This window comes from Lissotriton vulgaris, chromosome 11 (assembly GCF_964263255.1).
Source record: "Lissotriton vulgaris chromosome 11, aLisVul1.2, whole genome shotgun sequence".
Classification (NCBI taxonomy): Eukaryota; Metazoa; Chordata; class Amphibia; order Caudata; family Salamandridae; genus Lissotriton; species Lissotriton vulgaris.
In genome coordinates, this window is record NC_141699.1 from 279,258,259 (window position 1) to 279,271,390 (window position 13,132).

General features: G+C 43.3%; 1 protein-coding gene across 2 annotated transcripts in view; it reads right to left on the minus strand.

Moving 5' to 3' along the window:
• Positions 1–13,132, minus strand: part of DDX54 (DEAD-box helicase 54) — a 194,491-nt gene that overhangs the window by 96,321 nt on the left and 85,038 nt on the right. Inside the window, exons 2-3 of one of the 2 annotated variants that reach the window (XM_086943245.1) lie at positions 11,171–11,297; positions 244–314 (exon numbers count right to left, since the gene is read on the minus strand). In XM_086943245.1, the coding sequence (XP_086799371.1) occupies positions 244–314; positions 11,171–11,297 (198 nt within the window). Of the gene's footprint in view, positions 1–243; positions 315–11,170; positions 11,301–13,132 lie in introns of both variants that reach the window. The other variant, XM_086943244.1, reaches the window with a different exon arrangement.

A 13,132-nucleotide genomic window follows, 5' to 3' on the forward strand; every position in this document is an offset into this window, starting at 1 on the left:
CTCAACAAACTGCAGCTATGGTCTGCCAAACATAGATGAGTTTATACAGAGTGTGTGCAGGGACCCTGAAGAGAGCTCTGAAGAAATATATACACTTGTCATTGGAAAAAAGTGTTGTCAGTTAAACATTCTGCATTCTTCAACATCCAAGAGATTAAACTAAATTGCTCATGTACCAATTTTCAGGGTTCAGCCACATCAAGAAAACAAATTGATGACCTAGCAGATATTCCATGTGCTTACCTTCCTCTGGATAGGAGTGGGAACTTTATACCCTTTCTTCATCACACCTTTGTACACAGGGAAGCTTAGACCTAAGAAAGAGAAAAGGTATGACATCAGCTTAGTAGGCAATCTCTATTTTCACCAGACTCCTGGGATGAACTGTTTTTGCACAAGTGTTTTATCTTTGCCAGGAATTAAAGTCCCAGAACACCAGCTTAGCCTGCTGGAAATACAATTATGTCTTTTAATTTCAAAATTAACATTCCAGAGACATTGCTGTTGATTTCACATACTAAATGTTTTCACCTTATATCAAGTGCTAAAGGGTAGTAGTCCAACTTCAGATGTTATATACAGACCTTAAGGTTCAGGTACCTATGTATTCTACTCTACATGGTTCACACAAACCTCTTCCTCAAGTATAACCCATTCTTGGTTTCCTTCTGCAGATGTTACAAATACTCTTGTGTTGACTTATTGTAGATCATCCCTATCTTCGCACAATTCAAAATTTCAGAAATTTTGGTGGCATTTTGTTATTAGCCTGCTACATTTCTTAGGTGAAGAGACAAGTGCTTGCAGAGGTAAAGAATGAGTGTAGAGTCGCGTGCGCTGGTGGAATTATGCAGAAATTTTGCAACACTGCTATTTGTAGCTCTTCTAAACACAATATTTCCCCATTGTCAACACTGTCTCAAGCGAATACTACAACTTCAATGGTCAATCCATCCTTACGCCATGATATTCTTTCTTCATCTACAAATATAAGCAGAGCATCCACAAAGTACATATTGTAGCGTCTGCAGATACAGGCAGAACGATTTATAATCATTGATGACATAATATATGATGTGCAAGGTCCTACTTCTATTTTTTGAGGGACCCAAAGTAATTCCTCCCTCTACCTCCCATCACACATTCTAAAGTCCACTAAGAATGGTAGTTGGGATGAATTGTCAAATTGTGTTGAATTGTTCTAGAAAGGAGAACAATACTGTTCTTTACAGTGCTTTTATGATAAGGTAAAATAAGTTTGGGTCCTCAGTATGGTCATGACGCGCTACTATCCACTAACACACTACTTAACTTTAAGTGTATGGTATTACTTTAGATATTGTGCTGTGCTTCTACACATTGTTGTCCTTTGAAAGTTCAAATTCAGCCATGTGTATAAAAGCTGTGGCAGTCATTCAGGATATTGTGGATTGCCAACTAAGAACAGCATGTGTGTAGAAAGATGTTGGAAGGATGGTCTTTTTGGTATTGCCTGTGCTATTAGACTTTTTTTATGTAAAAGAAGGATTACATCAGTTTGTGTAACTCAAATGATATAATTTCTGGCTTCATTATTCCCAATGCCCTTCTTGACCTAGACTGCAATTTGCGGACAGTTAGGAGCCGGGGCAAACAGAAACACATTCTCAACAGTGGTGTTTGCCCAACAGTGATTGCCATTATTTTTTTAACAGGGGGTGGAACTCCCGCTTGCCACGGCTCCATGCCCATGGCCATTTCGCCACCTCCAACTTCAGGGCTGTTTAATTAGGTGCTGCACTGTAGGCGGTGAAGTATGCGTCAGAAAACTAAACGCAGCACGATTTCCGGTTACCCTAGATTGCATAACGTAGTAAGCACCATCAAAAACTTTTTGGATGATGCTAACTGTATAGTAGGTGGAAGTAACATGAAGGTATTTGTTGAAATGTGGAATTTGCTGTCTTTTCAGCTTTTGTTTGTACCGAGTAGAAATATAGTTAGCCTTAAATTGGGCTATTTTAGTGACTTTCATTGTGTATACCTTTATAGCTCTTGTAATAGTTATGGGGTAAAACGTGTTGATTATTAGGAGTTCTTTTGGGGGTTTCTTAAATATCTTTGTATACACAATATATAGCCATAATGTGAATAAATTAAAGCAGTTTTTCCCGGTATAATCAATCTCAATGTCTTTATCAATATTATAGATTTAATAATGTAAAACGGTATGGGTGAAAACATGTTTGATGTTAGTAAAAGTGTATGGAGGGTGAGGTTAACATTAAGATATTACCTTCAATGTGGAATTTGCTGTCTTTTCGGCTTATGTTCTGCCCAGTAGTAACATGCAGTCAATCTTAATTATTTTTTTCCATATCCTTATCCATATCCTTTTTCCATATCCTTATCCATATCCTTATGACTCTTAAAATGGTTGGGACATACAATACACATGGATATTATATTATATGGCCCTAAAGTGAGTAAACTAGTGTGTGTGTGTATATATATATATATATATATATATATATATATATATATATATATATATATATATATATATATATATACATACATACATACATACACACTAGTTTACTCACTTTAGGGCCATATAATATAATATCCATGTGTATTGTATGTCCCAACCATTTTAGGAGTCATAAGGATATGGAAAAAAATAATTAAGATTGACTGCATGTTACTACTGGGCAGAACATAAGCCGAAAAGACAGCAAATTCCACATTGAAGGTAATATCTTAATGTTAACCTCACCCTCCATACACTTTTACTAACATCAAACATGTTTTCTCTTAAAATGGTTGGGACATACAATACACATGGATATTATATTATATGGCCCTAAAGTGAGTAAACTAGTGTGTATATATGTATGTATGTGTATATATATATATATATATATATATATATATATATACACACACACACATATACTTTCAGCAATAACTTCTCAAAAGAGAAAAACGCCGCACAATACTTCGTTAGTCGAATTATTGGTTTATTTTCTGTAGGTTCCCCACCTACGCGTTTCGGACATGAATCTGTCCCTGATCACGGTAACAAAAATATATATATATATACACATACATACATATATACACACTAGTTTACTCACTTTAGGGCCATATAATATCCATGTGTATTGTATGTCCCAACCATTTTAAGAGTATATATATAAATTAGTGTTTTAAAAACGTTATCTTGTTCGGGCGTTGCCATGGCAGCAATGGAGTAAGATGTTTCTCCCCTGTACTCCGCCCTCGCCTTCCCAAACAGAATGCATAAACACTCCTTTTGTGGGGACTCAGAGGACACAACCCAGATGGGTTGACTCATGAGTCCCTGTGGAGGCGATGTATTGGTTCTGCTGCAAGCAGGAGAAGTGTTGCGTAAAATCTTGTCTGTAAGGGGAAGCGATGCATCGAAATCCAAGACGGGTCTGGTCTGCGGGTGATGCGGTGGAAAACTTGGTGCATTGGTGTGACGCATTCCATTCGGATACGCTGGAGGTCGATGCGGCAAACAAGCCCTGTGTTGATTTCTTCAGCCGCTGTCCCACGATGCATTGATTCTTTAAGCCGCACACCAGGGCCTGCGTCGGAGTCAGTGCAGGGGTCTCAGACTTTGGAGACATGGAGCGCTGAACACAGGCTGCAGCAGTTTCTTCAGCCACGGGCAGGTGCTGCATTGAGTTCTTCGCCCGCACTGCAGCAGTGAGTGGGAATTTCTCCTGCACGGCAGTGCTGCATCGGAAAAGCAGGCAATGGGAGGATGATGTGTCGATTATTTAGTCTTTTGCAGCTTTTTGTAGCAGGAACAACCTCCAAGGGTCAGGAACTGGAATTGGCACCACCTGGCAGGTCAGAAATCCTAGCAGTGGAGTTCAGGGATGCTGTAGGTGAAGTCTTTGAATGCCTTGAGACTCCTTAACAGGAGGCAATCATACACAAGCCCTTGGAGAAACTTCACAAGCAGGATACAAAGCAAAGTCCAGTCATTTTCCTTTCCAAAGCAGAAGCAGCAACTGCAACACCCAGCAAAGCACGCCATAGCAAAGAGCAGTACTCCTCCTAACAGCTCTTCAGCTCTTCTCGTCTGCAAAGTCTCCTCTTAATCCAGAAGTATTCTAAAAGTTTGGGGTTTTAGGTCCAATACTTATACCCCTTTTGGCCTTTGAAGTAGGCATTCTTCAAAGGATTGCCTTTGTAGTATACATGTTCTTGTCCTGCCTGGTCTTGGCTCCAGGCACACGCTAGAGGAGTAGAGACAGCATTGTGAGTGGCTAGGCGCAGCCCTATTTGGGAGCAGTCAGTGACTACTCCTACCACTGCTCTAGCTCAGAAAGACCCATCAGCCTGGTGAAGGGCCATAAGGCTATGCCGGGCACACCTCAACTCCCTTTGTGTGACTGTCTAGAGTGTATGCACAAACAGGCCCCTGTCAGTGTAAACTAGACGTTGATTCCACAAGAGCCACAAGATGGTAAAACAAGAACATGTGCGCTTTCTTAAAGTGTAATTTTCAAATGCACAATTTAAAAACCATCTTCACTAAAAGATGTGCTTTGAAATTCTGAGCTCAGAGAGCCCAAACTCAAAATCTCTAGCTCTTTCCAACTGAAAGTTACAAATGTTAAATGTTTGAAGGCAACTGATAGCCTATGGGAGAGCTAGTCCTTGCAATGGTAAAACACGAAATTGGTAGGATTTTACTATCAGGACATGTAAAGCACACCAGTACATGTCCTACCTTTCACATACACTGCACCCTGCCCATGGGGGTACCTTGGGCCTACCTTAGGTGTAACTTACATGTAATAAAAGGGAAGGTTAGGGTCTGGCTAGTGGGTGCACATTGCAATGGCAGGCCTGAGACAAGTTTATTGAGCTACTCATGTGGGTGGCTCAACAAGTGCTGCAGGCCCACTAGCAGCATTTGATTTACAGGTCCTGGGCACACATAGTGCATTTTACTAGGGACTTACCAGTAAATCAAATATGCCAATCATGGAGAAGCAATCAGAATTGCAATTTACACAGGGAACACTTGCACTTTAGCATTAATCAGCAGTGGTAAAGTGCCCACAGTACATAAACCAGCAAAAACGAAGTCCAGCATAACATCACAAATACAGAAGGTAGCGGAAAAAAGACAGAGGAAACCACACCAATGCTGTCAGGTCTAACGATAATATTATAGTTAAATCCCAACTTTTGTGTGCACACCGATTTCAAGGGTACTGGTCAGGCTTTATATTAACCACCTGTAAATAAGAGAATCTCCATCAGGTTTGTAAGGCTCTAAACACCTCTTACCACTCGAACTTAAATCAATGGGAGCAGAGTGAAAGACACTCTTAAGTTAAGAGACTTAGGTTATATTGCCCAAGGTTTCCCAGGAAAAAGAGTTTACTCTTATTATCAGGGCCACCGGAATTATGAGGCAGGATGTACTAAGTGATGTGGCAAAAAAACACAAATCATGCGGCTTAAAGCACCACACTGTAATAATATTACTTCATTATTTTGTCATTTTTAGATCTCGCCTATAGAGTATGTGCCATCTCTTCCAGAAATGCTGGATCTACTCTGTGGGCTTACAGCTCATCCATCGCTTTTCATTAGTTTTGTTGCAAGTCCTTCCCAAAAGCTTTCTTCTATGTGGGTAATGTGTCGTTTTTTGGCCCTCCTTTTGGTGTTGCTGCCCACGGAGCAGGGCCTATTACTCGTATCCTTTCACTTTACTGTATGTCTGTTTCTGCCCACTACTTTTTTCATTAGTTTCTGCAAGTTTTGAGTACTTTATCGGAGTGCTTAAAACGAGCGCCAGTTGCATTACACAGAGATTAAATGATTTACCCACAATCATATGATTTTGAGCCTCTAGCCAAGACTCAAACCAGTTCCCCAACTTCAAGTTCGGCCGCTCTAGACCTTACACCACATCCAAGATATAAGATGGCTATGCGTTCCAAAGCAGCGTTGCCATCTTGTTTTTGTGTAATGCTTTTTCTTAGGTTTTAGCATTTACCAATTAAGCCTCTCTCGCCTTGCTGTTCTGGTGCCAACACCAGTCTGAGTGCGCGGTCAGGAGCATCAGCCAGTTGAAAGGGCGCAGTAATCTGTTGGCAGCCTAATTAAAACCTCAGACAGAATTTAAAAGACGGGGAGGCGTTAAATATGAGAGTAGCCATAGTAATATTCCCCGAGGCAATTCTCTTCATTAGCGCACAAGGGAGCTGAGCGTGTCAAAGCCAGTTGTTGCGAGTTGCCTCCTCTGCCAGTCTGTACCAGACAGTTTATTTATGCTATGTGAGCAACCGCCTCCTTCAAGCACATTGAAGTGAATATTAATGGGGTGGTTACGTAGCCTCTGTGCCACATTTCATGCACAGATCTGATTACTCGGGTCTTTGGTGCAGCAATATGAATCTCCAATCCCAGCAAACCTCCTTGGCTTTCCTTATTGTTGGTGAGATTTGTCACGTCAGAAATAACTTGGGCAACAGCAACAATAGAATCCATCGTCTGCCTCAGACTCTCCTGGAGGTTACATTTGAACTGAATTTTGCCCCATACTCAGCTCATGAGTCACGTGAAACGCTGACTCCAGTGCTGGACAGTGAAATATACATCCCTCTTATGAGACGTTCTACTAGCTCAACTGCAAAAAGTACTTCATGGCTCGATCCTCGGAAGTGACGGTTTGATACCCTTCACTTGACTAATTATCATCCGATCCTAAATATTCCAGTTTTATTCCACCCTAAGCCTGACACCCACTTAGATCTTATCCTTATGAAAGGACATGTCTCCTTTCCCACTAATACATGCACCCTTCAGCTACCGAATGTTTTTGTTGAGGTGAAACCCACTGGCTACTACCACCACTCCCTATGAGGAGTGCTATTTTAAAAGCTCCTTGGGGGAATAGAGCCTGGCTGCAGTACAGTCCCTGCAACCAACACCCCAACTCAAAACGTCAAAGGCAACTCGGTGACCACCGGCAATCTCTGCCAGGCCCAGTGCCCAACCTTCTGCAGGAAGCCAACTCTAGTATCACACAGCCCTCAGGTGTTTCTTTTTATTGTCCCTGCCACATAAGCTTGTGGGTCATGCAATGGATGCCACAGTTTTAGGTCTCGCCTCTCAATGCGCATGCACATTGAGCGGAGCGAGACTATAGGGGCTTAAACAGAGGTTTAAATTGACTGGCGATTTGATGCTGTGCCCGTGCGCTTTTAGGTCAATGCGCAAGCGCATTGACCTAAAATGCGCGTGCACAGCATCAAATCGCCAGCCATCTGTTCCCCAGCAGCTCTTCCCGCTCCGCCCCACAAGCTTCCCCCAGCGTGCGCTCTGCCTCAGCCGCACTCCTCCCACACCTTTGAAGTGAAGCTTAGCTTCACTTCAAAGGCCCCTGCTGCTTCACACTATTCACGGCCGCCAGGCCGTGTCTCTCCCTCATCGCCGTTCTCCCCGCTCCGCCCCCTGCTGCGGCCGTGTTGCATTTCTCCTCCCCCCTCCCCACAGCAATGCCCTCCGTCTTGTTGCTCGTCCACCCAGGCCTACCAGTCCCTCTACGTGATCTTACAGCCCACCCAGGCAAAGGTCTATTGAAGAATCCAGGTGTTCGCTGTTTCACCCCTTCCACCCACTAAGCCAAACATATAACCATCCATCCACTCGCCTAGCACACCCTTGGGACCTGTCACTCCGTATCTTCTGGTACTTTTGCACTTTCCTCTATCCCTCATTGTTATTTGTCATGCCACACGACCCGGCTCCTCAGCTCCCTCTCTGAACTCCACTGCTGCTGGAGCCCTGTGGCATGCAAGCCTGTTCCCGCGCTCACTGGGGGTTGGTACGCTCCTGCGCCGGCAAATATTCCCAAAAGCGGGCGAGAGATGTGACATCCAGGCAGGGGGCATGGTCCGGGCTGAATATGGGGAGGCTCCAGTTAGCTGGCTGCTCCCGGTGTCTGACACTTACCTCTCGATGGCTTCCTTACCCCCGGCTTTGCCACGGCCCCTTGCATAGAGACATATGTCCAGAGCCTCTCGCTCGGGTTTGGACTCCGGTGATGACAGAACATCGGGGCGGAACCTCGGCGCAATGTCCGACCCAGGAACAGTCAGTTTTTCTTTCCTCGAGATAAACGCCTCACAAAGTATCCAGGAGCGAGTACACGTGCCCCTTCCTGAAGTATTTATTAGCCTCCAAGGCAATGCAATGCGTCTGTAATTGTGATAATGAATGTATAGTTAAGGGCTTGTTTTGTATATATGGCTTACTTCTTTTCACAATGCTCTTCGCATTTGGGCCACTATGGCCATTTCCCTGCGTCCTTTGCGGTGTTCGCCACCCAGATACTTTCTTTTCTGTGTATATTTGCACCAAAGCACCCCATTTTTCTCGGGCATGGTACCACTGGGCTCCCCACCTGACACTGCCACCCGTTTCCGTCATGAGGGCACTGTCCCGTGATGTGCACTTCTGTGGCCCTCTTCCCTCGCGGGCTGTACAGCTATGGTCACACTCCTTGGGCCGTGCACCACTGCATCGCTGTCGCCTCCTCCCCCGCACACTGCAACGCTATCCCATTCTCACACATTCGTGAAGGGTTTCCCCCTCATCCTCTGAAGCACTGCGGCCCTTTCTGTTTCATCTTTGAGCCCCAGCAACCTTCCCCAGGTCCAATGCTTCAGCGGGCCACTTTTCTCTGGCCTTGCACTTAGTTATGTTTCTTTATTGTCACATAGCGCTTCAAGTCCCATATCTGATGCCTCTATGAGCTACAACAAAGACCATTCTCTAACACCCCTTTAGTTCCACTGGCCAGAGCACCCTTGCCTGCCCATTACACCAGAGCGTGGCCCTGACTTTGGCACATTAGGAGCAGTTCTTCGCAGTGTGCTTGAGGTGACGGCCATCACACCCCATTCCACTCATACTGTCACTCACACGAGCAGATCATTCAAGGCCAGCAGGAGGTGTCATTCAATACGAGTCCTGCTGACACCGCGGCAGCCCGAGGGTTTCTTTGCACAGTAGAACATATGTTTATTACGCCACCATAACTAATTGCTAGTATGTGCCTACATTGGCTAAATAATACAATCATGCCATGTACTATCTCTCCTAAGCCACCATTAGAGTGCCTGAAAGAATCCAGTTTGAAAACAAACTTGGTGTTATTTTAGCACATTCAAATTCCCTGTGCAGCTGCAGGAATTTACTGAAGCATCTCTGCTGTGAAAGGTCATTGCGGGGACCTTAAAGTAGTGGTTAACTTGTAAAAGACTACGTACCGGTGCCCAAATGTTTATACGACACAATGTTGGGGATTACAAATAGCAAATCGCTCGTCTTGTTTAATTTTTACAGGGCCAATGTTACCAGCTGAAGGTGTTTGGCAAGTGCAACATTATCTAAGAACTCAGCATTTGAGATTGCATGACGATACACTATTCCTTCTGTGCCTCTTACTCCAACCAATTTTCTATTCCCATAAGGAATTTCATTTAGAATCCTTGGGAGCAAAGGGTGAATTTCATTTACCGTACAATAGTCGAATAAGTCTACAGGAAAGGTAATAACTTACCCAGTTGGCCACACCTCACTGAGTGCTAAAGAAGCAGAGTGCCTAGTATTGAAAACCAGTTTTCTAAATGTTTGCGGATCATTCTCTCTGTATATCATTTCACCTCTTAATTGTGGTGCACCAACTATACTTGTTCACTATGTACACAGAGTGGTATCATAAAGGGGACAATCACAACTGAGACACAATACAGCAAGGCATGCCTAGAGGAAGGGAGGGAACGTGAGTTGGGTAGTTAAGTACTATTGTTACATAAGGCGCAAAGGACTCCATGCACATGTAAAGGGCTAAAGAAACTGTTACTCATGTAGGGCTAGTGTCTGGACTGCCTAAGAGGAGTGTATTAAACAGATGATGTAAGTACAGGAGTATGGTTATAGCGAGATATTTCAATTTACCGGACGTAAATATAGATAGCTTGTAAGTAATGTATACTAGACAGGCCTGAACAGCCGAAATATGCAATATATGAGATGTATAAAATTACGAGAGAAATTCCTAATGAAGTTTGTTTAAATATATATATATATATATATATATATATATATAGTTGTGCACCAGGGTTGATCTGTCAGCTGCCATCCTTTTGAAAGTCAGAAACATCAAGTTTCAATGCAAATGCTGATGGGAAGTGACAATGACCCATGTATTGTCATTTGTTATTTACCCCTTCTAACGCTGCAAAAGCTGGGTTCCTAGTTTCATTAGATTTTGTACAGTCTACTCAAAAGGAAAAGGAAAGGGTACACCAGGCACATACTCCCAGAATAAGTTGGGTATCGTTTAGAAGGGTAAAAAGCATGCAACTTTGGTACATTACTGGGAAAGTAGGAGAATAGCCGGTAATGTTGCCATCAGCTATGGCTTTAGTAGGGAAGGGCAGATTAGCGCCAGAAATTCAACTAGAAACATCTGAGATACCAAACTCAAAACAGGCTCACTGGACTACCCCGCAAGCTAAATGACATACACACAAGGACATCCATCCCCTAATGTCAGGAATGTTGGACGAGGATTACAGCAATGTTTTACTTACTCACAGTTCACAGAGGTGCTTCAGTTACATTTCAGAACTACAAGAGCATTTTGTGCAGTTTATTTCTTGCTTTCAATATTTTCCCAAGTGAGTAATGTGTCCAGACACAATTATATTAGTGATATTACGCTAGCCACAACCCCCTTTTGATCAAGAATAAAGTCTATCAAGAAACTAGAGAAAAGCTCAAAGCAAGATGAATGGATGTGTTTTTTTTGCGGGGAGAGGCCATTTTGGTTCTCTCCGATTTCTAGTAACAATGGGTGACGTGGAGAATGTCATGATGCAGTGTAGGAGAGCTTGTACACAAGTATTATAAAGTTATGTGTCTGGATTTAGTTATGATTTAGAATCAACACACCCAAACACAGATCTCTATCCTGGCATTCAGGGATTTCCATTTGTAACCGGTGTGTAAACTGGTCCTGTTATGTAATATATTTCCTGAAACATTCACAATTATATTAATATTGAGGAGAACCTCAACTTGCTTTCCAGGGTGAAGAGGTCGCCATGTCCACACCTACCCATAGACTGAAAGCCACCAGACTTTTTCTTCTTCTTGTTCTGCGCCCGCACCATCGCTTGGAGGTCCGGCTCCACATCCGAGGCGTAATCCGGGGCTGGGAATGCTGGAAGTTTCTTGTCCAACAACTGCTGAGTAGGAAGTACAAATAGTTGACTTGTTACAATATATTTCTACTGGGTTCAATGGCTACAAGCAAACATACAATTTACAGAGACACACAGGTACAATGAACTGCTGTCCATCAGTCTGAACATTAGTCAAGTCGGAAATACTTTGAGACAGGATCAGAAGTACCGCAAATGATTCTTTTTACAGAATTTCTTGCAAATCTGTGCCAGCCAGTGGGACCAGGCCCCATTCCCCATTACTTTGTGACATATTACGCTACACCCTATGAGAACCAATGCTACTGTGGGAGAACTGCAGATATCCCACTAACCTTTATTCAGACTTCAGCTTCACATTGATTAAAACCCCAGAGAAGTCTAACTAAGCTGCAAAGCAGCTAAACCACTGATCCACTGAAGCAGGTTAATCCAGACAGCAGCTGCCCGGCAGGTATAACAAGCATTAGCAAAGTCAATAGACCTGGCCTTCGAAGCTGCAGCGATGGTCATTTATTTTTTTTAAAACATGAACCTTTATATTTAAAGAAGAACAAAAGAAAACATGTTGCTAAATTTCGGCCAAATGCTTGCAATAAAAGGTTTCAAAAATGCACCATGAAATGCACTTTTTTAAAACAAAGGAGTGGCCCAGTAGCAGAATGCAGCTGTTAGGTTTTCATTGAAAAAAATAATAATAGAAAGCATTAGCAAAGCCAACAGGTCCCACATTGAAAAACCTATTGGCTTTGCCAATGCTTTCCGTCGATGTTGTGCAGCATTGGGAAAAGCAAAATGCATTTTGGTGATGATGTGCAGCATCTGCAAAATTCTGAAATGCTGCAACAATGCAAAGAAACTGACACAAGCATCATTGCACTGGCTTGCTCATGCATGATAACTTTTGCACTTGCATGCATCATCAAGCATGCACAGGCCAGAGTAATGATGAGGGAAGCATTTTTTATTTTTATTTACTGATCGAAGATCTCATACGCCACTTGGATCAGGAAATGCAAACGTGTTAGCAAAAAAGCATCTTCTGCACTGCGGAGATGCTTGGCAGCAAATGGCAGATGCTAGGTCCTCCAAAAATAAAAATTAATTCTTAAAAGTTTGGAGTGGTGGAAGAGCCGGAGGGGGAAGTGTAGAAAAGTAGGATCTGCTTTCATGGTCACCCCCACTTTTTGCTGGTGTCATTATGTTTTATTGACTAGTTTGACAGGGATCCTGCTAATCAGAACCCCAGTCTCTGTGCTTCTGCATTAAGTTGGGAAAGGAGAGTACTTGGGTACTGGTGTGCCCTTTTAAATCCCTAGTATATGGTACTAAGGTACCCAGGGCATAGGTACATAAGAGGTCTCCGATGGGCTGAAGCATGTATTACGCCACCCATGGAAGACCACTCAAATTGTGACTACAGGCCTGCCATTGCAGCGTGTGTAAGCTGGTGCTAGCACCACTTACGACTGATATAAGATTCCTTATATCGGAGGTCACTGCACTTAAAACCTAGAAGTCACCCTTAAGGCAGGCATTTCAATCCTGATGGCAGGGTGCTCGGATTTAAGTGTAAGGGTGCCCCTGCATGAGCCGGACACCCCTACTATCTTGGGAGTCCATTCTACCGGGATGTAAGTGCATCAGCCATTAAGATACATAGAGTGGCCATGCGTCATTACGCGAAGGCTATCTCTAAACTGGCTGTTAAGAACCCAATCATGGTGTGGCAGGTATGATTCCATGCACTGTAAAGATCCTCCAGGAGGTCCTCAGTGCTCCAGATACGAGTCTTCTAGACCCGGACAGCAAACTATGGCTACTTCCGACAGACACAATTCTGCCCTCCTGCTGCT